General features: G+C 41.1%; 1 protein-coding gene across 1 annotated transcript in view; it reads left to right on the top strand.

Annotated features, from left to right (window-relative positions):
• ZZEF1 (zinc finger ZZ-type and EF-hand domain containing 1) overlaps positions 1-23,928 on the top strand; it is a gene marked incomplete in the record, with an annotated part of 722,361 nt that overhangs the window by 123,518 nt on the left and 574,915 nt on the right. Inside the window, 2 exon segments of the mRNA XM_053707503.1 lie at positions 5,617-5,795; positions 22,341-22,439. Coding sequence (XP_053563478.1) covers positions 5,617-5,795; positions 22,341-22,439 — 278 coding nt within the window.

Here is a 23,928-nt window from a genome sequence, read left to right on the forward strand (position 1 = left end):
GCAGAGGTTCCAGACGTCCAGGCATTTTGCCAGGCTTTGGTTAGAATTAAGCCTGTGTTTAAACCTGTTGCTCCCCCTTGGAGCTTAAACTTGGTTCTTAAGGTTCTTCAAGGAGTTCTGTTTGAACCCCTTCATTCCATTGATATTAAACTATTATCTTGGAAAGTTCTGTTTTTGATGGCTATTTCCTCGGCTCAGAGAGTCTCTGAGCTCTCTGCCTTACAATGTGATTCTCCTTATCTGATTTTTCATGCAGATAAGGTAGTTCTGCGTACCAAACCTGGGTTTTTACCTAAGGTGGTTTCTAACAAGAATATCAATCAAGAGATTGTTGTTCCATCATTGTGTCTTAATCCTTCTTCAAAGAAGGAACGTCTTTTACATAATCTGGACGTAGTCCGTGCCTTGAAGTTTTACTTACAAGCTACTAAGGATTTTCGTCAAACATCTTCCCTGTTTGTCGTTTACTCGGGACAGAGGAGAGGTCAAAAAGCTTCGGCAACCTCTCTTTCCTTTTAGCTTCGGAGCGTAATACGCCTAGCCTATGAGACTGCTGGACAGCAGCCCCCTGAAAGGATTACAGCTCATTCTACTAGAGCTTTGGCTTCCACCTGGGCCTTTAAAAATGAGGCCTCTGTTGAACAGATTTGCAAGGCCGCGACTTGGTCTTCGCTTCACACCTTTTCCAAATTTGATACTTTTGCTTCTTCGGGGGCTGTTTTTGGGAGAAAGGTTCTTCAGGCAGTGGTTCCTTCCACTTAATCCTGCCTTGTCCCTCCCATCATCCGTGTACTTTAGCTTTGGTATTGGTATCCCACAAGTAATGGATGATCCGTGGACTGGATACACTTAACAAGAGAAAACATAATTTATGCTTACCTGATAAATTTATTTCTCTTGTAGTGTATCCAGTCCACGGCCCGCCCTGTCCTTTTAAGGCAGGTCTAAATTTTAATTAAACTACAGTCACCACTGCACCCTATGGTTTCTCCTTTCTCTGTTTGTTTTCGGTCGAATGATTGGATATGACAGCTGGGGGAGGAGCTATATAGCAGCTCTGCTGTGGGTGATCCTCTTGCAACTTCCTGTTGGGAAGGAGAATATCCCACAAGTAATGGATGATCCGTGGACTGGATACACCACAAGAGAAATAAATTTATCAGGTAAGCATAAATTATGTTTTTTATTATAATTTGTATTCTTATTCTAAAGTAGGACCTGACTTCTGTAGCTATGGACTCAGAACAGGATCAGTCCATTTCTATGGATAAATGTTTATTATGTTTAGCGTCCCAAATTGTCCTGCTATGCAATATTGTTCCTTATGCTTAGCTAAGACTTTAAAATTTATAGGCAAGTGACTCCCTTCTGAGCCAAGTGTCTCTCTGGATAATGCTGTACGTGATATGCCTCAGCTTTCTCCTCAAACGTTCCAAGCCTTAATTGTTTCTCATACTGTGCCTTCAGTCTCTACTCAACCTCCTGAGGGTGTTTATTTATCAGGGGATTTTGCAGCACAGATAACTTCTGCAGTATCTGCCGCTTTGTCTGCTTTCCCTACTTTATGTAAGTGTAAGGGAAAATCTAAACATTTGTCTGTTAATAAGGTTTCTGACCCCTTTAAATCTGCACTGGTCAACCTTTCCCAAATGTCTGATGAGGAGGATACTTCAGTAGCTTCTGAAGGTGAGATTTCATACTCGGACACTATGGGGGGAAAAATCTTTTGAATCTGAAGAAGTTAATTTCAGATTTAAGCTTGAACATCTCCGGTTTCTTCTGAAGGAGGTTCTAGCTACTTTGGATGACTCTGAACCTTCGGTTGCTGTCAACCCTAAAAGGTCTACTAAACTTAATAAAGTTTATGATTCTCCTTCATCCGTGGATGTCTTTCCTGTTCCAGACAAGATGTCTGAAATTATAGCGCAGGAATGGGATAAGCCAGGTGTTCCCTTTTCCCCTTCCCCTGTTTCTAAAAAGATGTTTCCTGTTGCTGACTCCATTCGTGACTCATGGTGCATGGTGCCTAAAGTAGAAGGAGCTATCTCTACTCTAGCTAAAAGAACCACCTTTCCTATAGAGGATAGTTGTTCCTTTAAGGATCCCATGGATAAGAAGTTAGAGGCTTACTTAAAGAAGATGTACATCCATCAAGGTTTACAGTGGCAACCTGCGGCAAGTATTGCTACAGTTACGGAAGCGGCATCTTATTGCTGCAATGCCCTGTCTGATCTGATATCAGAAGAGACTATGGTAGAGGAGATCCAAAATAGCATCATAGCTCTTAAACTAGCCAATACATTTATCTGCGATGCCAACATGCATGTAATTAGACTGGGAGCTAAGATGTCTAACTTTACTGTGCAAGCTCGCAGAGCTCTGTGGTTAAAATCTTGGTCGGCTGATGTATCTTCAAAGGCCAAGCTTTTGGCTTTACCTTGTAAAGGTAAAACTCTTTTTGGTCCTGGTCTAGCAGAAATCATTTCCGAAATTATGGGTGGAAAGGGATCTTTCCTACCTCAGGACAAGAAGAACAGACTTAAGGGTCTAAGTCTTCCTCCTCTTCTTCCAAACCAGAGCAATCCCAGGACCTGTTGGAAGTCAAGTCAGCCTTGGAATAAGGGGAAGCAAAACAAGAAGCCTTCCGCTGACTCTAAATCAGCATGAAGGATCCGCCACGATCCAATTTTGGATAAATTTGGGGGCGGGGGGCAGACTTTCTCTTTTTCAACAATCTTGGATTCACGATTTTCCTGACTCGTGGGTGGTGGACTTAATATCCCAGGGTTACAGAATAAGTCTTTCCCTCCATGGGGCGGATTTCTCCTGTCAAGACTATCCTCAAATCAAATAAAGAGGGAGTTATTGTTCCAGTCCCTGTAGAGGAACAGGGACAAGGATTCTACTCGAATCTATTTGTGGTTCCCAAAAAGGAGGGAACTTTCCGTCCCTTCCTAGACCTAAAGTGCCTCAACAAATTCCTCAAGGCTCAGTCCTTCAAGATGGAAACTATTCATTCCATTCTTCCCTTAGTTCAGGAAGGTCAGTTCATGACGACCATAGACCTGAAGGGTGCATATCTTCATATTCCCATTCACAGAGATCACCAGTTTCTAAGGTTTGCCTTTCTGGACAAGCATTTCCAGTTTGTTGCAGTTCCGTTTGGTCTTGCCATTGCTCCCAGAAAATTCACAAAGGTTCTGGGGGCTCTTTTGGCAGTGGTCAGATCCCAGGGAATTGCGGTGGCCCTTACCTAGACGGCATCTTGATTCATGCGTCATCTTTTCAACTTGTACAGAGATGTTGTTGTCTTTTCTACGTTACCACAGATGACAAGTTAATCAGGAAAAGAGTTCCCTTGTTCCAGCTACAAGGGTGTGTTTCTTAGAGACAATCATAGATTCCCTGTCCATGAAAAATTTCCTGTCGGATGTCAGGAAATCCAAACTTTGAGCCTTTCTCTCCAGTCTGCTATTCGTTCCATCATTGGCTCGATGCATGTAGGTGATTGGTCTTATGACTGCTTCCATGGACATCATTCCTTTTGCTCGGTTCCATCTGAGACCTCTGCAACTATGCATGCTCAGTCAGTGGAACGGAGTCCATTCAGATTTATCGCAGAAGATAGATCTGGATCCCCTAACAATGGACTCTCTCGTGGTGGATTTCACAGGAAAACCTGGCTCGGGGCACTTGCTTCCTGAGATCTTCCTGGGTGATTGTGACTACGGACACCAGCCTGTTAGGCTGGGGAGCAGTTTGGGGCTCTCTAAAAGCTCAGGGCCTGTAGACTCGGGAGGAGTCTTCTCTCCCCATAAACATCTTGGATTTGAGAGCAATCTTCAATGCCTTGGTAGCTTGGTCTCAGTTATCTTTAGTCCGGTTTATCAGATTCCAGTCGGAGAACATCACCTCAGTGTCAGGGTTTTTCCCCTGTTGTGTTTGCCATGTGCTGCTGGCAGCCATTTTACTCACCTCTCTTCCTGTCTTGGTGCATTGTGGGGGATGCTGCTCATTGCCTGCACTTCCTTTTATGGCCAGACTGTTGTGCATCATCCATGTGAGACAGGATGCGATCTCAGAATTGTGATGTCATCACTTATTATTTAAAGGGCCTCTGTTCAGTATGCTTTGCCCTTGCGTTGTCTCAGACCTGTTTGTGAGAGCTCCTGTGTTTTACCTGGCTGCCAGACGTCCTTCCTGATTCGTGATCCCTGGCTTGTTTCTGACTCTGCTGTTTTCCTTGTTCCTGATTCCGGCTCGTCTGACTATTCGCTTTGGCTCCTGACTCGGCTCGTCTGACTGCCAGCTCTGGTTTTGACTCCTGGCTTGTTATTTGACTTGTGGACTTTTTATTATTTTTTGCTATTAATAAAGGTGTGATTATTTTTGCACTTCTCGTCTCAGTCTGATTCCTGCCACCCTGACATTACGCAAGGGCCATGAATCCTGTTAGTGCTAATAATCCACCTTTACCTGCCATCATTTCCAGGATGGATGAACAGGATCACCGCTTGGATCAATTTGCACTAGAGCTGCAAACCCTGCTGACTCACACTGCACATTTGGACCAAAGTGTCCCGCAAGTTATGGCTGCTCCTGTTTCCGCTGCTGCACCTATGCCTACCAGGAGCATGTCCGGTTCTGCACCTCTACCTCAGCGATATGGAGGCTATCTTATTCAGTGCAGAGGGTTTTTGAACCAGGTGGGCATTTAATTTGAGATGTTACCTCAGGCGTTTCCCTCTGACAGAGCTAAGGTGGGATTTCTCATCTCGTTACTCTCTGACACAGCTCTTGCCTGGGCTAATCCCTTGTGGGAGACTAATAAACCTGTGATTTCAAATTACCCTGAATTTGTGGCCTCCTTTCCAAGGGTATTTGATGTTCCGGCTCGCTCCTCCTCTGCTGCTAAACGACTCATGTCCATTCAGCAAGGTACAAGATCTGTTGCTCAGTATGCTATTGAGTTCCGTACGCTTGCCGCAGAGGTAGGTTGGAACAATGAAGCCCTGGTTGCCGCCTTCTTTCATGGTTATTATTTTTTGTATAAAGCACAATTTATATTTCCAATTCCTCTTTTTGTATGCTGTTTTACTCCTTTCTTTATCACCCCACTACTTGGCTATTCATTAAACTGAATTGTGGGTGTGGTGAGGGGGTGTATTTATAGGCATTTTGAGGTTTGGGAAACTTTGCCCCTCCTGGTAGGATTGGATATCCCATACGTCACTAGCTCATGGACTCTTGCCAATATGAAAGAAATTAATTTATCAGGTAAGTTTTTTTTACATGATTTATGTTTTTTGCAATTGAGTATCTTTATATGTTCAGTGTGTAATTTTTATATTTTCTTTCACTTGTATGAAACATAATCAATACCATTTTAAAGCAATTTGTGCCTTAGTAAATATTGGCAAAACTAAAATTCAAAAAGCCTAAAAAAATATGCTTACCTGGGAGATTTTTTTTTTTTACAAAGGAAAATGAAAAATCCACTTTTAGAGGAAAACTTTCATAGTTTTGGTTTTTACATTAGATACTTACTGAAGACATTTCGCACTAAGGGTTATTTTCTCATGATTTCAATAGTGACGGTTCAATTTTGTCATTAAGTTGCAGTTCTACTCCAGATGTTGACCTGAACCTCCTGGCTTTTGCCTTGGCCAGTGGAAGTATTGCTAAAATAATTACCTCACTTTGCACCGTTATGGATCGTGGTGATGTGCATTACAAAGCCTCAGCTGTACTCTCTTCCATGGAATCTGTAAGAAGTAACCTCCTCTACAAATATGGTAATTATGAAACCCTGTTGGTAATTGCTACACATATTTGGATTAAAGGGACAGTCTAGTCAAAATGTAAACCTTTATGATTCAGATAGGGCATGCAATTTTAAACAACTTTGCAATTTACTTTTGTCATCAAATTTGCTTTGTTTTCCTTTGGTATCCTTTGTTGAAAGCTAAACCTAGGTTGGCTCATATGCTAATTTTTAAGCCCTTAAAGGCTGCCTCTTACCTCAGTGCCTTTTGACAGTTTTGCACAGTTAGACAGTGTTACTTTATATGTGACCTATAGATAACTCTGGTCATTCTTTTAATAAAACAATGTATGTGGCCTTAAACTTGTTAATAAATTATTTAATTTAAGACTAATACTTCACCTTCTCAAAATAATTGGAGATTTTGTCTTATAAAAATATTTGGTATAATAATTTCTAATGTGTAATATGATGTGGGAGGGAGTTTAAAAGTTAGGGTAGAATTTTTTTTAAATTAACTTTGTTCTACTTTGCATTATAACTTCATAATTGTATCATGCTGTTTGACTTTGACACATATTAGCTGTCCAGATTGATGATTATGTTCCATTATTAGGGTAAAATAAATGTACATGAATTGAAAATTGTGACATTCAAACCTAGCTATAATTGAGTTTTGCATTATGAGGTAAATTTATTTTTAGTAACATGAATATTAAACCCAGAGTGAAATTGTCAATAACATAGCCCTCAATCCATGAGACAGATTTAGGTGAGTTCATCCCTCCTGGAAGCACTGTCCCGGACAGATGTTTTTCTTCATAAATGGAAAGAGTCCACAGCTGCATTCATTACTTTTGGGAAATAAGAACCTGGCCACCAGGAGGAGGATAAACACCCCAGCCAAAGTCTTAAATACTCCTCCCACTCCCCTCATCCCCTAGTCATTTGTCCCAGGAGGTTGGCAGAGAAGTGTCAGAAGTTTTCGATAGTCTCTTATGGAGGGTAGTACTCTTCGGCATGGGACTGGAGTTTTATGTAGTCCTATCAGCCTCTCAGTGAGAGCATGGATGAAAGTTAGAGTCCGGAGATGCAGGGAGAGGCTTTCTGCGAAACCATCCCGACTCATATTAACAGCTCCACAAGCAATCAGCGTTGACGAGTTTTGCTGCCTGCTTTCTTCTCTCAAGTCTATGGCAGAGGCGACACTACTATCTGTCATACACGAAGGGCCGTGTTTCTGTTCCACGGCATAGATTCCGGTAAGATCGTTTCATTTTACTTTCTCATGAATGTATTGTATTACTTATGTTTTTCCCAAGAGACTTATCCTTCCCTGGAAGGTGTTTTTTTCCCTCCAGAGGTTGCGGCGCATTTCCGTATCCAAATTCTTATGGTGCGCCTTTGTGTTCTGCTACGGCACATTCTGGCGTTGTTGGAGGATCCCATCCTTAATGGATATAGGGGTTCTGGGTCTTCCTCTCCGAATAGCTCTTAGAAATAATTATAAGGGGATGAAGTAATCTTTTTATAATCTGATTTGAGTATCTTTTCCTATCCTGAGCTTGGTCTGGCAGGGTTCCGTTGGGCTGGTCCTGCGGGTGTGCCTGTTGTCATTGGGCGTGAACCTACGGGTTGCCTTTTCTTTTAATCCGGTTAGGATGTTTTTATTTGATTTTACAAGCTCATGTTTTGTTTTATATTCCTTCGGGAATTTTCTCTTCTGGAATCGGTACTCGCGATTTCATGATCGCACTGGTTACTTCTATGGAAGTTGTTCTCTGGACGCTTTAGTCCTCTATTTGTCGTTTATGCTCCCTTCACTGGGGGTGTGTATCTCAGCCTTGCAAGTAAGGGCTGAGGTTCAGCTCCTTTATGACTTGAGGCCTAAATTCGGTCATGTGGCGCCTGTCTGCCTGGCGGGTCCGGTTTTGGCGCTGAGTGCTTGCATTACTGTTTGTGTTTGTTTTATTATCTTGTTTTTACAAGTTTCAACTAAGTATTCTGTAAGGACCTGCGGGATCGTGGGGCATGGGGGACTGGTTCAGTCCTCATTGGCTTTGAGCTGGTCGTTTGGGACTCGGTGGAGTTTCAGTCCGTCCACTCTGTAGGTTCCGATTCTTCGGGATTGAGGATTGGAGGTTTTGGACCTTTTTGCTGCTGTTTTGGGCGGTCTTGCCTTCCCAGGGCTATTGGACTTGTTCCTTTTTTGAGGACTCTTCCTTGGGGTCGAGATCTCTGGTCTGGGTATATTTTCTCCTTAGCGGTTGCGGACTCCTTTTTCAGGGGGTTTGTGTTCCTTATTGGGATAATGGCTATTTTTCTTATCCTAGCTATGTCTAGGGGTTGTTTTCGGGATAGAAGTGCTATGCATTTGCCTTCCCTGGATGTTGTCCTTTGGGTTGGTACTCTGAGGAGATTTGAGGCCTAGCCTTATTTACTCGCTCTTCTGGTGGCTTTGTCCCTGAGGTTTTCCCCTCGGTTATGGAAGTGTGGGTATTTTAGCTTGTTGGGCTTAGAATCTTCTCGGTTCTGGTGTGCCCTATTGCTCTTTGGAGTTGGACTTCTGTACGGGGTGTTCTCTTCCCCCTGGGTTGGAATTTTTTTGTGTGAGTCTTCGACCCGTTCTACGGGTTGGTCTTACTTCCCGGTGTAGTCTGTTTTTTCTTCAGACGAGCTATGGTGTTCCCTGGAGTATTGTTTGTCTACACAATTTTTGGGCTCTGGTCCGGAAGCCATTATTCTCCAGGGAACGTGGACTATTTCTTATGGTCTTGCTAGTTGTGCTGCTAGCAGCTGGGCCAGGACCTTTGTGTGCTTAGGCTCCTTGCGGCCTGTCTTGTTCTTGAGGGTATGTGCTTTCCTTTTGGAGAGTTCCTATTTACAGGTTCATCAGGGGCACCTGGATGATTTTTGTTCGGCTCTACTTCCGGTGTTCTGGAAAGAGGCCGAACTTTTGAAAAGAGAGAACCATGTCACTTCCTGTGACGTTACATCAGCTGTTTTACACATTTTAGCCCTAATGCGCATGCGTGCCAGTGTCATCACATACCTGGCCGAATTGGTAAACTACTTAGACCTGTGAAATTCAGAAACCCTTTCTATAACGCATGCGTGGGATTTTGTATCACAAATGGGGGGTTTATGGAAAGCTGTTTATTAGTCTCCTCGGCTATATTTGGAACTCCGCCCCCCCACTGCTGTTTCTGCTGATCCAATGCTTACTGCTGCAACAAATGTTTAAACAATGACATTGAAGGGAGCCTGTGAAAAGCTGCATTGAATCAGCAGAAGCAGCAGTGGCGATAGCCGAGTGGCTGTTTGTCATGCACGCACGGAGACTTGGCTTAATGGGAGTAGTTGCAGTGGGATGGGGGGGCGGAGTTCCGAATATTGCTGCGGAGACCAATAAAAACAGCTTTCCATAAACCCCCCATTTGTGATACAAAATCCCACGCATGCGCTATAGAAAGGGTTTCTGAATTTCACAGGTTTAAATAGTTTACCAGTGACATGCGGCCAGGTATGTGATGACGCTGCCACGCATGCGCATTAGGGACAAAATGTGTAAAACAGCTGATGTAACGTCACAGGAAGTGACATGGTTCGCTCTTTTCAAAAGTTCGGCCTCTTACCAAAACACCGGCTTGGCCTTGTGAGCGTGTGTGCCGTCTTGGTCTATGCCCTTCCCTTGAGGTGGGTTGTCTTGCTTTCCTTAGAGGTAAGGTTTCCTCTCTCTGGAAAATGTTGCCCTGTCCTGTGTGTAGGAGGGTGGACAGGTTGTCCTGTTAAGAGGGTGATTCTCTTTCTGAGATGTTCCTTTCTGTCTGTGATTTTGCAGTTTTCATTCTGGACCACATAGTTCCGCTTATCTTCATGGGTTCTCCTTTAGAGTGCCCGTTGTGGATGCTATGTGGAGTCTGCCATAGAGTGCCGGGCTAGATTCATAAGACTTCTGTCTTTTCTACCTATCTCTATGGGGATCTTCCTTGGAAGTATCTGTTTGTAGGTGCTTTTGGAAGGTTTCCGAGCTCTGTTGGGATGTCTGGGGTCATCCTTTTACGCCCTTTCTTTCTATGGGGGCTGGTGGTTGGGACCCTTCTGTTCCCTTGTATTTTAATCCTGTTGCTTGGGCTGGTCCGGTGTGGACTAGGATCTGAGATGAGCGGTGTCTTCTCGGTTTGTGGAGGTCTGGAGAGCCTTTGTTTTAGGTTCTGGGCTTCTTGTTGCCCGGCTACATGTGTTTACCTTGCGACCTTGGATATCCTAAATATACCCACTAGTTGGTGGATGTTGCTCTATCCTCGGCTACTTTTACCTTGCCTACAAGTGTTTCCCTTTTTTTTCCCAGTCATCTTGGTATGACTGCTGCGTTTGGTGCTCAGAGGCTGCTTCTCTGGGGTTATCGCACATGTTGGTGAGAATATTTTGATATTCTGAGTTCATGGTGACTTGGGAATTGGTTTCAGTCGTTTATTCGAGACAATTGCTCTGATTTTTCAGAGAAGTTTGCTTCTCTGTTCTGTTTCCCGATCCAACCTTGTGGTTCAGTGCTGTCGGGGTCTGGGCGTTGCCTTCCCTTGTTTCGGGAAGCATGGTTCGCTTTTTTGGGTTCCACTTTTATTTGGATTTTATTGCGCCCTGTTTAAGGTTTTCTGGGAATCCTTGTTATTCCTCCATATCCTCTCCTTTTGGGAGTTTTCCGTTGTCTCCCTTTCTATGAAGGGGTGTGAGGTTTAGGTTCATCCTTAGGGCGATGGTATCTTCTGGAGGAGTGTTGGCTCAGTTGCTGGCTCTTGTTCGACTTGTGGGCTATCTGTGGGTCAGTGTCCTTGGGGCTGTTTTTTCTTTTTCAAATGTTTCTGGCTTCGGACGAAGCGGAATTATTTTCTGTAGTTGTGGTTTCAGGTTTGGTGCCTTCAGAATGGGCCGCCTTTTGTACCCTCCCGTTTTAGCATTCAGTGTCCTCTGTAGCTTGGGTATCGTTTTCCCAAAAGTAATGAATGCAGCTCTGGACTATTTCCATTTATGAAGAAAAATATAAATTATGCTTACCTGATAATTTTCTTTTCTTCAGATGGAAAGAGTCCACAGCTCTCCGTCCGTGTTTTTATAGGGGCGGCTGTGATTTTTTTTCTTCTGGCACCTTTTCACCCTGATATTTCTTCTACTGTTTGCAGAATGACTGGGGGATGAGGGAAGTGGGAGGAGTATTTAAGCCTTAGGCTGGGTTGTCTTTGCCTCCTCCTGGTGGCCAGGTTCTTAATTCCCAAAAGTAATGAATGCAGCTGTGGACTCTTTCCATCTGAAGAAAAGAAAATTATCAGGTAAGCATAATTTATGTGTTTGTTTTAGGATTCAGCACTCTTGTTAACTCTGTACCCCATCTTCTGTACATTTGAACAGTTTTCCTTTGGCTGTTCTGATTAGTTTGTAACAACCTTTTTTGTCTCTGTTCTCATTACTTTCTTCTTCTTCCTTTTAACATTTCATTACGTTACTAACAGACAAAGTTAGAAGTTCCCATTTTTATTCCACAGGAGGGTATTGGGTATTTGTTGAAATAACAATGCTTGACAAAGATTTGAAGTTAAAGAAGTAACCCAAAAGTGCATTAAATGTTTAAAGTCCTTGTGTTATGATATATTTGCAGAAAGTCAGAAACTTTTAGGAACCCCCCCATCTTTCTTTTACTTACTTTACTTTCCCTTTTTGTTTTCTTTTCTTTTTTCAGCATGGAGAAGGCTGCTTTCCTTTTGAACCCTGCTCCTTTTACAGTTCTCTTACTACTCGATGGATACCTTTAAGCATAAATGTATAGCTTTAACCCCTATATGTTCCGATCATGTAAACTGCAAGTCTCTTATCACACATTCTGCAGTGTTTTTTTGGCACAGAGGTTGCTCACATAGCGTTTCTGCAGTTTTCAGGGCTGACACATTGTATAAATTTTAACCTCACTTCAGGGCACCTTGCTCCAGATCTTCTCTACATCTGTTTAACACATGCCCTTCCATGACATTTGGGACTTTGGATAATGATTAGAGTGGTTCCATAATGCAGCTCCATCAGATTCATTCCTAGCTTTTGGCACGTTTTGATCCTGTGCACAGATCTAGGGTTCCATAGGTTATATTCTTTCACAACAGCCTTTGAAGCTTCTAGAATGTGGCTGTTGGACACTTAAAGGGACACTGAACCCAAATTTTTTCTTTCGTGATTCAGATAGAGCATAACATTTTAAGCAACTTTTTCATTTATTCCTATTATTACATTTTCTTTATTCTCTTGTTATCTTTATTTGAAATGCAAGAATGTAAGTTTAGATGCCGGACCATTTTTGGTGAACAACCTGGGTTGTCCTTGCTGATTGGTGGATAAATTCATCCACCAATAAAAAAGTGCTGTCCAGAGGTCTGAACCAAGAAAAAAGCTTAGATACCTTCTTTTTAAAATAAAGATAGAAAGATAACGAAGAAAAATGTATAATAGGAGTAAATTAGAAAGTTGCTTAAAATTGCATTCTCTATCTGAATCATGAAAGAAAAAAAATGGGTTCAGTGTCCCTTTAACATGGCAGCTTTCTCCTTTACTTTTCATACAATTAAAGGGACATAAAAGTAAAAATATACTATTCAAGATTCAGACAGAGCAGTGGGTCCCAAACATTTCTGGCTACTGCTCCATAAACTCACTATCTGTGCCCCTTGTGATATCCGCTTTTTAAAGTCAATAGTCGCTATGCAAGTTTCTTATATCCCACATTTGGTAATTACTTTTCTATTCAAAAATTGTTTTAGTGATGGAAGGGCTTGATGAAGTGATGCCAGTTTTTCAATGTCAGTTAGCAGGAGTCTTAAATCTCCATCTGCAGAAATCGGAAGTTGATTTCTTTGTTTGAACAACTGCAGCAATAAAACAAATGTTATGGAAAGTGCATTCTCCTTACTAAAGTGTTATGTTCACAGCACACACAAGGCTGAGAAAACATTGATAGAAAGCTACTTAGACTAGCTTTGTTTCCTGCTACCACATAATAATCCCAAACTATGCATTTTATGGGCTGTTACTGTGCAAGTTACTAATTTGGTAGAGCGTGAAATCTTAGCATTGGCGGCTCAAATCTGTGTGTTTAACCCTTACAGCGCTGCTAAACAGTTAAAGTACAGCTCTGGAGGTGCGAAGAAATTCTAGTGCCTGGTGGTTCCTATTCATATAAATAAAATTGTTTTGCTTTAAGATTTTAGGCAAAAGACCAGCAAATCACAAACAATGTGCTTGGAGGTTCTCTCTACCCTAGTCTTCAACTTTTTCCCCATGGTAATTCCAGTGTCCTCTTTATTTCCACCACTATGGTAAAATCCCAGTGTTATCAAATGCACTTTGTTCACTTAGTATCCTTTGTTGAAAGACATACCTCGCAAGGCTCAGAAGCAGCAGTGCACTACTGTGAGTTAGATGGTGATTGGCTACACACGTATACCTCTCAACATTGACTCACTAGACATGTTAATTGTATGTTTAACACCTAGTTATATGCAAGGTAACAATGTAAAAATAAAATGCTCTACCATATTACAGAATTTTCTGCTTGCGTTTTATTGCTCTTTAAAGATCACTTAGTACTGCCGGAGCTTGTAATCTTGGTCAGTTATCCTATTCATCTTTCCAATCTTTTTAAACAGCATGCTATGGAGGGAGATTTGGTAATCTAAATAAAGCAAGACCATGAATATCCATAGAAATGTACAATGAAAGCTAAGCAACTTTTCTGTGCTTTATGTACAGCTATGTTAATTCCTGACAGTTAAATGCTGCACCCACTATGATGTTCAGGTATCTTCAAATACTCCTCTTTAAGGGCCTGTCTACACCAGAATTGTTATTGTTTAAAAAGATAGATAATCATTTTATTACACATTCCCCAGTTTTGCATAACCAACACGGTTGTTATATCAATATACTATTTACCTCTATGATTACCTTGTATCTAAGCCTCTGCAGACTGCCCCTTTATTTCAGTTATTTTGACTGACTTGCATTTTAGCCAATCAGTGCTGCCTCCTAGGTAACTCCACAGCAGTGAGCACAATGTTTATCGATATGGCACACATGAACTAACACCCTCTTGTTGTGAAAAACTGTCAAAATGCATTCAGATAAGAGCCGGACTTCAAGGGCTAAGAAATTAGCATATGAGCCTACCTAGGTTTAGCTTTCAACTAAGAATACCAAGACAACAAAGCAAATGTGATGATAAAAGTAAATTGGAAAGTTGTTTAAAATTGCATGCCCTATCTGAATCAGGAAAGTTTATTTTTGACTAGACTGCCCCTTTAATCAACCCGACTTAAATAGGTAACTTTGATCTCGCAGTCTGCACCCTAAAAGGAATGAGATCTATAGGATTCTACCTTTCAACTGCATAGTTAGGTCATATCCTCCCTTTGAATGCCACATTTAAACATAACTTAGCTCCACAGCTGATAATTTCCTCTTCTTGGTGTGACCAGTGTTAGCCCACACAGCCTTGTCCTGCAGTGTTTTTATTGTATCACTGGTATCCTAAAAAGGGTTAATAAAGACCTAAATTCTCTATTTCTTGCTGACTTTGGTCAGTTACCCTTGTGTAGATGGTTGTAGGAAATACTACCCTGTTTGATATGACTATGTAATATTTCTGATGTCACCTTATTTATTTTTTTACTCTGCTTAGGCTGTTTTAGGAGGGAGGGTTTTACATTCTCATTAATAATTTTCTCCTAGAATTCCATCTTAACATGAGGAGAGTCCACAGCTTCATTCCTTACTTGTGGGAATACAGAACCTGGCCACCAGGAGGAGGCAAAGACACCCCAGCGAAAGGCTTAACCCTTTAAGGACACAGCTTTCAGTTTGCTCAATTGTTTTGTGACGGAAAAAATCTGTCATATGTCCTTAAGAGGTTAAATACATCCCCCAGTCATTCTTTTCTTTTCATCACAGGAGGATGGCAGAGAAGTGTCGGAAGATTCGGAGTAGTCTCTTATTGAGGGTAGTACTCTTCACTATGGGACTTGAGTTTTAAGTAGTCTTGTCAGCCTCTCAGTGAGAGCATTGACGAATGTTAGGGTCTGGAGATGCAGGAAGAGTCTTTCTGCGAAACCATCCAGACTCGTATTAACAACTCCTAAGCAATAAGTGTTGACAAGTTTCACTGCCTGCTTCTATCACTCAAGTCCATGTCAGGTGCGATGCTACAATCTGTCAAACTTGAGATGCTGTGTGTCACACGGCGATGATTCCGGTAAGATCGTTTCATTTTATATCATATGTTAACGTAACAAGACAGGGTCACAGTGTAACTCCTTTATCTGTATTGAATCAACGGTTAATATCTCTGGAAGGGGATTATTGAACAGGGGGGATTTATACATGATTTGTTTCATTATGTTTTATGCTGCGACATGTGTGAGATGATGCTCGGGCAGATGTGGGAACATTCAGGTTTTACTTTCTCTTTGGATAACTGTGCAGCCTGTCAGTTTGACGCGCTTTTCTTCCTGCAGCCGGGGCGGTCCTGCATGGCACTCCATGTGACCGGGTGTGGCCTCATTAACTTCCTCTTTCCTGACCGTGCGGTTTACAGGAGAAGAACAATTTCTCTGTGAGGCCTGAGTCAGAGGAGGTGGTGAATGCCCTGGCCATTGGGGGTATAAAGGTGCCATTTATTTTTTCAAATTTAAAGGCCCAGGCTATGGACGACTCTGATACGTTAGAAGGTACTCCCTCTTTACCAAGAGCTAATACATGTTTTTATTGTGAGGAGGCTACGGTATACCCACCTGCTCAACTATGTTCCACATGCCTTGATAAGGTTATTATATCTAAAAAGACTAAGATGTTTAGTACAACTGAGCCGTCCACCTCTGAGGGGGTCTCCGTCCCGCGAGTTGCGTTCCATACAGTCATCTCCAATTACACATGCAGCTCCCCATTGCACGACTTACCTCAAGACTTTTCTGAACAGTTGCAAATGGCAGTGTCTGCGGCCTTTAGTGCTTTACCTTGCCCTGCTAAATGCAAGCGAAAGGTTAAATATTGCTATCCTTCCCAAGGGTCATCTACCAACGTTAATTCAACAAGAACTATAAAAATGGCTCTATAGGGGGCGATTAATGATAGAATACTTAAAACATACAAGTTGAAACAAACAAAGTATATACAGATAATGATACACAACAATAACCCTAGTCACAGGATATACTGAACTCCCATATATTGTCAGTTCATCAGAGGTTAATGCTCCTCGACTCCCATTGTATTGTCATTTCATCAGGGGTTAAATTTCCTGTAGTAATTTCAGGATCACAGTGGCTGCACCCCTCTTCACACGAATGTAGTGGAATAAAACAACAGCATCTAGCAAATATAAGAGAGGCTCCTCATGTGATCAGTCACCAAATAGACAAATCTGATAGAAAATGTCAAACACAGGGTACTCACATTTCCATAGAGCACCCTTATGTGCTAGTAGACGCAGGCTGGCAGTATAAAGGTGTGTCAGCTCACCTCCTCCCGACAGCTGCATGTAGTCCAGGGACAGCTCAAACACACTCACAGTGATTAACCAATCAGTATGCCCAACACATATGTGCACCTGGCAATTAGGGCTTGTAAACACTGTTGTAGTTTAAAAACTGATTTATTAAAACCATATAAAATTCAAACAATGCAGTGTTAAAGCTGGTGGGTATACACAGTCTGTACCCCCAGATATGCAACACGCTTCTCAGCAGTTACGCTGTTTCCTCAGGCATGCCTCGCATTGTATATCTGGGGATATACATAGGCATAAAACACACTCACAATTTGTTCTTTATTGACTTATACACGATCATACACACGCCAACCCAATATTACAATGATTGGTATTAATATTGTTTAAAATATGAAAGTGTTACTGGTTGCACCTTGATTCTTACCTCCATTATGCTTATAAAGCATTTTTCAATCTGATACGAGACTTTAAAACTAAGCATAATACGTATGCATAAAATGTATAATGACGACGCAAATCCAAGGATCCGATTGGGGCAATGGTGTAATGGCCAATACCAATCCCCTTACAAGTTGGAGACACTCCCCTATGACGTTGCCCATGTGATTCAGGAAATTTACGTAGCTTAACTATGCTACTCGATGTATGGGCCTCTGACGTATAGGTGCATGGGCCAATCAGTATCCTGATTTTATGTCGAGCCTATTATGACGGATATATACACACAAACCGGTCACCATGGTGATCGCCCAACTGAAATAGCCTAAAACTGTTATATCGTGTTCATAATAAATAGATGGCTCCGTGTATCATTATTATAAAATGAATATTTATCAAAGTCTAAATAGAGAGTTAACAATGTGAAGGGAGCCAGAATAACATAGTGAAATAAGAAATAAGGGGCAAATAACAATGTGTATGTATGTGTTATGTGTTCATCATAAATAGATATGTGAAGGCTCCGTGTATCGTTATTCTAAGATTAATATTTGTCAAAAAAAAGTTAACGAAGTGGAGGGGTCCGAATAACACGGTGATATGTGGAGTAAGGAGCGAATAACAATGTATAGTAGTAGAACTGATATGGGAATATAATTATAATGTGAAAACATATCATGAAATCTACAAAAAAAAAAGTGCTACCTGGGCAATGGTAACATGGGTTGGCGTGAAGATCTACAATCAAAAAATGGCCAATTGGACAAATTGAAACCGGGTGAGAACCTAGAAAGATTCTCTAACGCAGTGTATCAAGAAGAACACCCCCCCCCCAAAGATGAAAAAACCAACATGAACCAAAGTGAACCTGAAAGTAACATAGGAAACCCCTAGTTTAAGTAAATCCTGCTGAATCTATAACCTTGTTGAGACCAAACGGGAACAGTGTATTCAATTTATAAATCCAGAAGGTTTCTCTCTGTCTAAGTCTATTAAAAAGACGACTGGGAGGGATACTCTCAAGTAAGGTTATCGTTATGTTACAAATTCCTGGTATATGTTCTTGACAAATATCTAGGTACATTATGTTTAAGAGATTTAGCCTTAATGTTTCTAAGGTGCTCACTCCATTGTACTCTAGCCTTCCTACAGGTTCTTCCAATATATTGAAGGCCACATTCACACGTTAGAATGTAGACTACATATGGAGTATCACAGGATAATCTGTTATAATGGGATAACTGTAATCCGGTGGTGTTCGATGTGATATTGGTTTTACCATGTGTGATATATCTGCACATGTAGCAACATTTTTACAACATCTAAAGTTCCCTTTTCTTAAAGAACCAGCTTGGTTGTGTTCGACATCTCTCCTATTTATATTTCCAACTTTATTTTTATTCCTACTTGACATCACCACTTTGCTGGGTGCAATTCTCTGTTTGAGGGTATGTGCTTGCCTATAGACTAATTTTGGTTCTACCGGTAGTATCTTTCTTAGAATGATATCTTTAGTATTTAGTATCTTTCTTAGAACATATGCACTTCAACATTAAAAAATGTTGAAGTGCATATGTTCCCCTCTAGATATGCACTTCAACATTTTAAAAAAAAAGTGGATTTCAACAATTTCCTACATTTTAGTAGTAGCCATCTTATGAATTGGAAAGTTAACATTCCTTTTAGCCAATTCTGTTGGATAAGACGTAACTGTACCACCATTGAAATTTTTTACGAACAGTCGATTACCCTTACGTCTCGATTTTTAGAAAAAGTCTACCCTTAAGACCTAATCAAGAACAGTTGTGATAGGGCTAGAATGTTGGATAGAAATCTTCTTTTGAGTAACTCTCAAAATAAAAATAACAACAATAGTGAGAGTATACAGAATGGGCAGTATAAAGCAGTTAGGATAGTCCTTAAAAAACACTGGTCTATACTAAAGAGAGACCCCATTCTAAGAAAGATACTACTGGTAGAACCAAAATTAGTCTATAAACGAGCACCTACCCTCAAACAGAGATTAGCACCCAGCAAAGTGGTGATGTCAAGTAGGAATAAAAATAAAGTTGGAAATATAAATATGAGAGATGTCGAACACAACCAAGCTGGTTCTTTAAGAAAAGGGAACTTTAGATGTGGTAAAAACGTTGCTACATGTGCAGATATATCACACATGGTAAGACCAATATCACATCGAACACCTCCGGATTACAGTATCCCATTATGAACAGATTATCCTGTGATACTCCATATGTAGTCTACATTCTAACGTGTGTACCTAGACATATTTGTCAAGAACATATACCAGGAATTTGTAACATAACGATAACCTTACTTGAGAGTATCCCTCCCAGTCATCTTTTTAATAGATTTACCAGACATAGACAGAGAGAAACCTTCTGGATTTATAAATGTAATACACTGTTCCCGTTTGGTCTCAACGAGGTTATAGATTCAGCAGGATTTACTTAAACTAGGGGTTTCCTATGTTACTACCAGGTTCATGTTGTTTTTTTTATCTTAGTGTGTGTCTGTGGGGGGGGTTCTTCTTGATACACTTACGGTTAGGTTGTCACCCGGTTTCAATTTGTCCAATTGGCCATTTTTTTATTGTAGATCTTCACGCCAACCCATGTTACCATTGCCAAGGTAGCACTTTTTTTTGTGTGTAGATTTCATGATATGTTTTCACATTATAATTATATTCCCATATCAGTTCTACTAATACACATTGTTATTCGCTCCTTACTCCACATATCACTGTGTTATTCGGCTCCCTCCACTTCGTTAACTTTTTATTTTTTTGACAAATATTAATCTTAGAATAACGATACACGGAGCCTTCACATATCTATTTATGATGAACACACATACACATTGTTATTTGCCCCTTATTTCTTATTTCACTGTGTTATTCTGGCTCCCTTCACATTGTTAACTCTATTTAGACTCTGATAAATATTAATTTTAGAATAATGATACACGGACCCATCACATATCTATTTATTATGAACACGATATAACAGTTTTAGACTATTTCAGTTGGGCGATTACCATGGTGACCGGTTTGTGTGTATATATCCGTCATAATAGGCTTGACATAAAATCAGGATACTGATTGGCCCATGCACCTACACGTCAGAGGCCCATACATTGAGTAGCATAGTTCAGCTACGTATATTTCCTGAATCACATGGGTGACGTCATAGGGGAGTGTCTCCAACTTGTAAGGGGATTGGTATTGGCCATTACACCATTGCCCCAATCAGATCCTTGGATTTGTGTTGTCATTATACATTTAACGCATACGTATTATGCTTAGTTTTAAAGTCTCGTATCAGATTGAAAAATGCTTTATAAGCATAATGGAGGTAAGACTTTCATATTTTAAACAATAACAATACCAATCATTGTAATATCGGTTTGGCGTGTGTATGATCGTGTATAAGTCAATATAGAACAAATTATGAGTGTGTATTATGCCTATGGCCTCACTGATCCAATTGCTGACACGATGATGTTATTTTTTTGATTAAGTACTACCTTCTTTACACAGGTGTGACAACTAACTACCAATAAGACAAAGGGTATTCTGATTGGTGTTCACACTAATTGTAGGGGGGAGGGGAGAGTCCCCTCTGCCTTAGGTAGCGTAGCCCTATATAAGGGCCAAACACATATCCTGTACTTATGCCTGATGAAACAGAGATATCCGTGAAACGCGTTGCAGACTTATTGTATGTACACATTGAGCATGAGCTGTTTTTAACTTGTTTTTACTTTTTTTAAATTTATGAAGTTTTATTAATTAGCTATTTGTGCTCTGTACATACTTCTATCTACGCTACCTTGGGAGGTTTGATATAGCCTCTCCTTCACCTTTTTGACTCTCATTCTGGGATCCAAGCTGTACCTTTACCCAGTAAGCTATCAGAGGTCATCCAAGCCTGCAAATCCAGCATCATGCCTGTTCCCAGCTAGCTGGTCTGCTGTTAAAAACCAGCCTGTCTCCAAAGGCACAAGTGGGTGCCTTTACATCTTGTGAGTACCCTGTGTTTGTCACATCTTATCAACTAATGAGATACTCGAGATACTGATTCACACATGTGGCACCTCTTTCCTTATTTTTATTCAATTATTGTCTTGGAAGGTTCTTTTTCTACTTGCTATTGCTTCGGCATGCAGAGTCTCTGAGATGGCGTCCTTGCAATATGAGCCTCCTTACCAAGTTTTTCATGCTGATAAGGCTATACTTCGCACTGGGTTGGGTTTCCTCCCTAAGGTTGTGTCTGATCGCAACATCAATCAGGAGATCGTAGTTCCTTCCTTGTGTCCTAATCCTTCGTCGAAGGAACGATTACTTCATAATTTGGCTGTGGTTCAAGCTTTGAAATTCTATCTTCAAGCTACAAAGGATTTTAGACAGTCTTCGGCAATGTTTGTTGTCTATTCTCGGAAGCGCAGAGAGCTTCTGCCACTTCCCTATCTTTTTGGTTGAGGAGCATTATCTGCTTAGCATTTGAAACAGCGGGACATAAGCCTCCTCAGAGGATTATGGCTCATTCAACTAGAGCTTTGACTTCGTCTTGGGCCTTCAAGAATGAGGCCTCTATGGAGCAGATTTGTAGGGCGGCTACCTTGTCCTCCTTACATACTTTTTCAAAGTTTTACAAATTTGACGTGTTCGCTTTGGCTGAAGCAGCTTTTAGGAGAAAGGTTTTGCAGGCTGTGGTGCCCTCAGAATAGGTTCTGCCTCTTTTTTACCCTGCCATTTTAATTCAGTGTCCTCTAGAGCCGTGGACTCTCCTCATATTAGGATGGAAAACATAAATTATGCTTACCTGATAAATTCATTTCCATCTGTATGAGGAGAGTCCACGGCGCCTGCCCGTTTTCTCCGTTGGGCGGACCAAAATTTTTGTTTGTTGTTCTGGCACCATTTATACCCTGATATTTCTCCTACGGTTCCTTGTTTCCTCGGCAGAATGACTGGGGGATGAGGGGAGTGGGGGAGGTATTTAAGCCTCACAAGTAATGAATGAAGCCGTGGACTCTCCTCATACAGATGGAAATTAAATTATCAGGTAAGCATAATTTGTTTTCATGCACCGTTTTATATTCATAAGAGGGATATATATATATATATATATATATATATATATATATATATATATATATGTATATATATATATATATATATGTGTGTGTGTGTGTGTGTTTATGTATGTATATATATATATATATTTATTTATTTATTTATGTATTTTCTTTCATGTGTCTGCCCATAATGTATAGGTTTTGGACAGATTTTTCATGCTTTACCTTGGGAAATGAAGCAAAGGATAAACATTTCATTAAGTAGGATTTAACCGTTTTTGTTTCTACATTTAGGAGTGTGTACCTAGGTCTTTTCATCGTAATTGTTTCATTGCTGATTATTCTATTACAACTCATGATGGTCTTTGATGACGTAGCTGCCATTACTGTCTTATCTGTGTTGCTATGAGTTTTAGTACATCATTAAATTATTCAAATACTAATTGTCTTGTATTAATTGCCAGAACATCTTTGCAATAACTGTTTTCTCTATTTCAGGTAGACCACTACATTTCAGTCTTATTGCTTGTGATGTCAAAGGCAAGGAGGAGAAATCGGGGCCAGAAAACATATTAACAGAGCCATGGACAGGGGATGGTATGTGTTCTGTTAGTGCCACACACAATGTATTAGTTTTAAAACAATATCTTCTAGATTCGCTTCTTCAGAACAATTATCACATATATGGGCACTTTCAGCACTTTTAACAATACAAAACTGAAATCTGCTACAGCTTAATTATTTATAAATAATATAGAGAAAATGCTTCCTCAGCTAGTGCTGGTTAGTTAATCTCTTGTGCACTACTAACTTGTTTTAAGATGTAAAAATAAGTGAGCAAGCAGACTGGAAGTTCTTCAAATTAGAGGAGATGTAAAGTGTGAACATTTCAGTGATGCTACAAATGTAAAAATGTATAGTGAATGAAAGTTTACACAGCATTTTTTTTAAAGAACTGTTCTTTTAGGAAAATTTGACAAACTCAAGACACACACAAGTAATCAATAAAAAGTTGCAATATTGTATATGGAAATGTAAACACTGTTAAATGAGTTTTGTAGAAGAAAAATGAAATAGAAAAAGTGCAAAGCAATATGTACAACTATATTACATTAACAACTCAGTGAATGATACCTGTCTTCTACAAGTGTCCTATATTAATACCAATACAAAACTAATATGTTTTCGAGTCGCACCCTCTGATGGACCAGCGATTCCAGACCTCCTGGTTGTAGAACAAGGGTTTAGCATTTATTCTGAGGAAGAGAAGCTGTAGCCCTTAAAATGAAAATTCAGTATTTATATTTTAACTAGTCCTAAATCCCGTGTACACGGGCCATTTTTTGCAGTACAGCGGTCCCACCCCTTGCGCTCTCTCTCCTCCTCTCTTTTGCTCTCTCCCCCCCTCTCTTTTGCGCTCTCTCTCTCCCCCTCTCTTTTGCGCCCTCTCTTCCCCTCTCTTTTGCGCCCTCTCTTCCCCTCTCTTTTGCGCTCTCTCTCCCCCTCTCTTTTACACTCTCTCCCCCCTCTTTTGCGCTCTCTCTCCCCCCTCTCTTTTGCGCTCTCTCTCCCCCCTCTCTTTTGCACTCTCTCCCCCCTCTCTTTTGCACTCTCTCCCCCCTCTCTTTTGCGCTCTCCCCCCTCTCTTGTGCACTCTCCCCCTCTCTTGTGCGCTCTCCCCCCTCTCTTTTGCGCTCTCCCCCCCTCTCTTTTGCGCTCTCCCCCCCCTCTCTTTTGCGCTCTCCCCCCTCTCTTTTGCGCTCTCCCCCCTCTCTTTTGCGCTCTCCCCCCTCTCTTTTGCGCTCTCCCCCCTCTCTTTTGCGCTCTCCCCCCTCTCTTTTGCGCTCTCCCCCCCTCTCTTTTGCGCTCTCCCCCCTCTCTTTTGCGCTCTCCCCCCTCTCTTTTGCGCTCTCCCCCCTCTCTTTTGCGCTCTCCCCCCCCTCTCTTTTGCGCTCTCCCCCCCTCTCTTTTGCGCTCTCCCCCCCCTCTCTTTTGCGCTCTCCCCCCTCTCTTTTGCGCTCTCCCCCCCTCTCTTTTGCGCTCTCCCCCCTCTCTTTTGTGCTCTCCCCCCTCTCTTTTGCGCTCT

This window comes from Bombina bombina, chromosome 3 (genome assembly GCF_027579735.1).
Source record: "Bombina bombina isolate aBomBom1 chromosome 3, aBomBom1.pri, whole genome shotgun sequence".
In the NCBI taxonomy this organism is placed as follows: domain Eukaryota; kingdom Metazoa; phylum Chordata; class Amphibia; order Anura; family Bombinatoridae; genus Bombina; species Bombina bombina.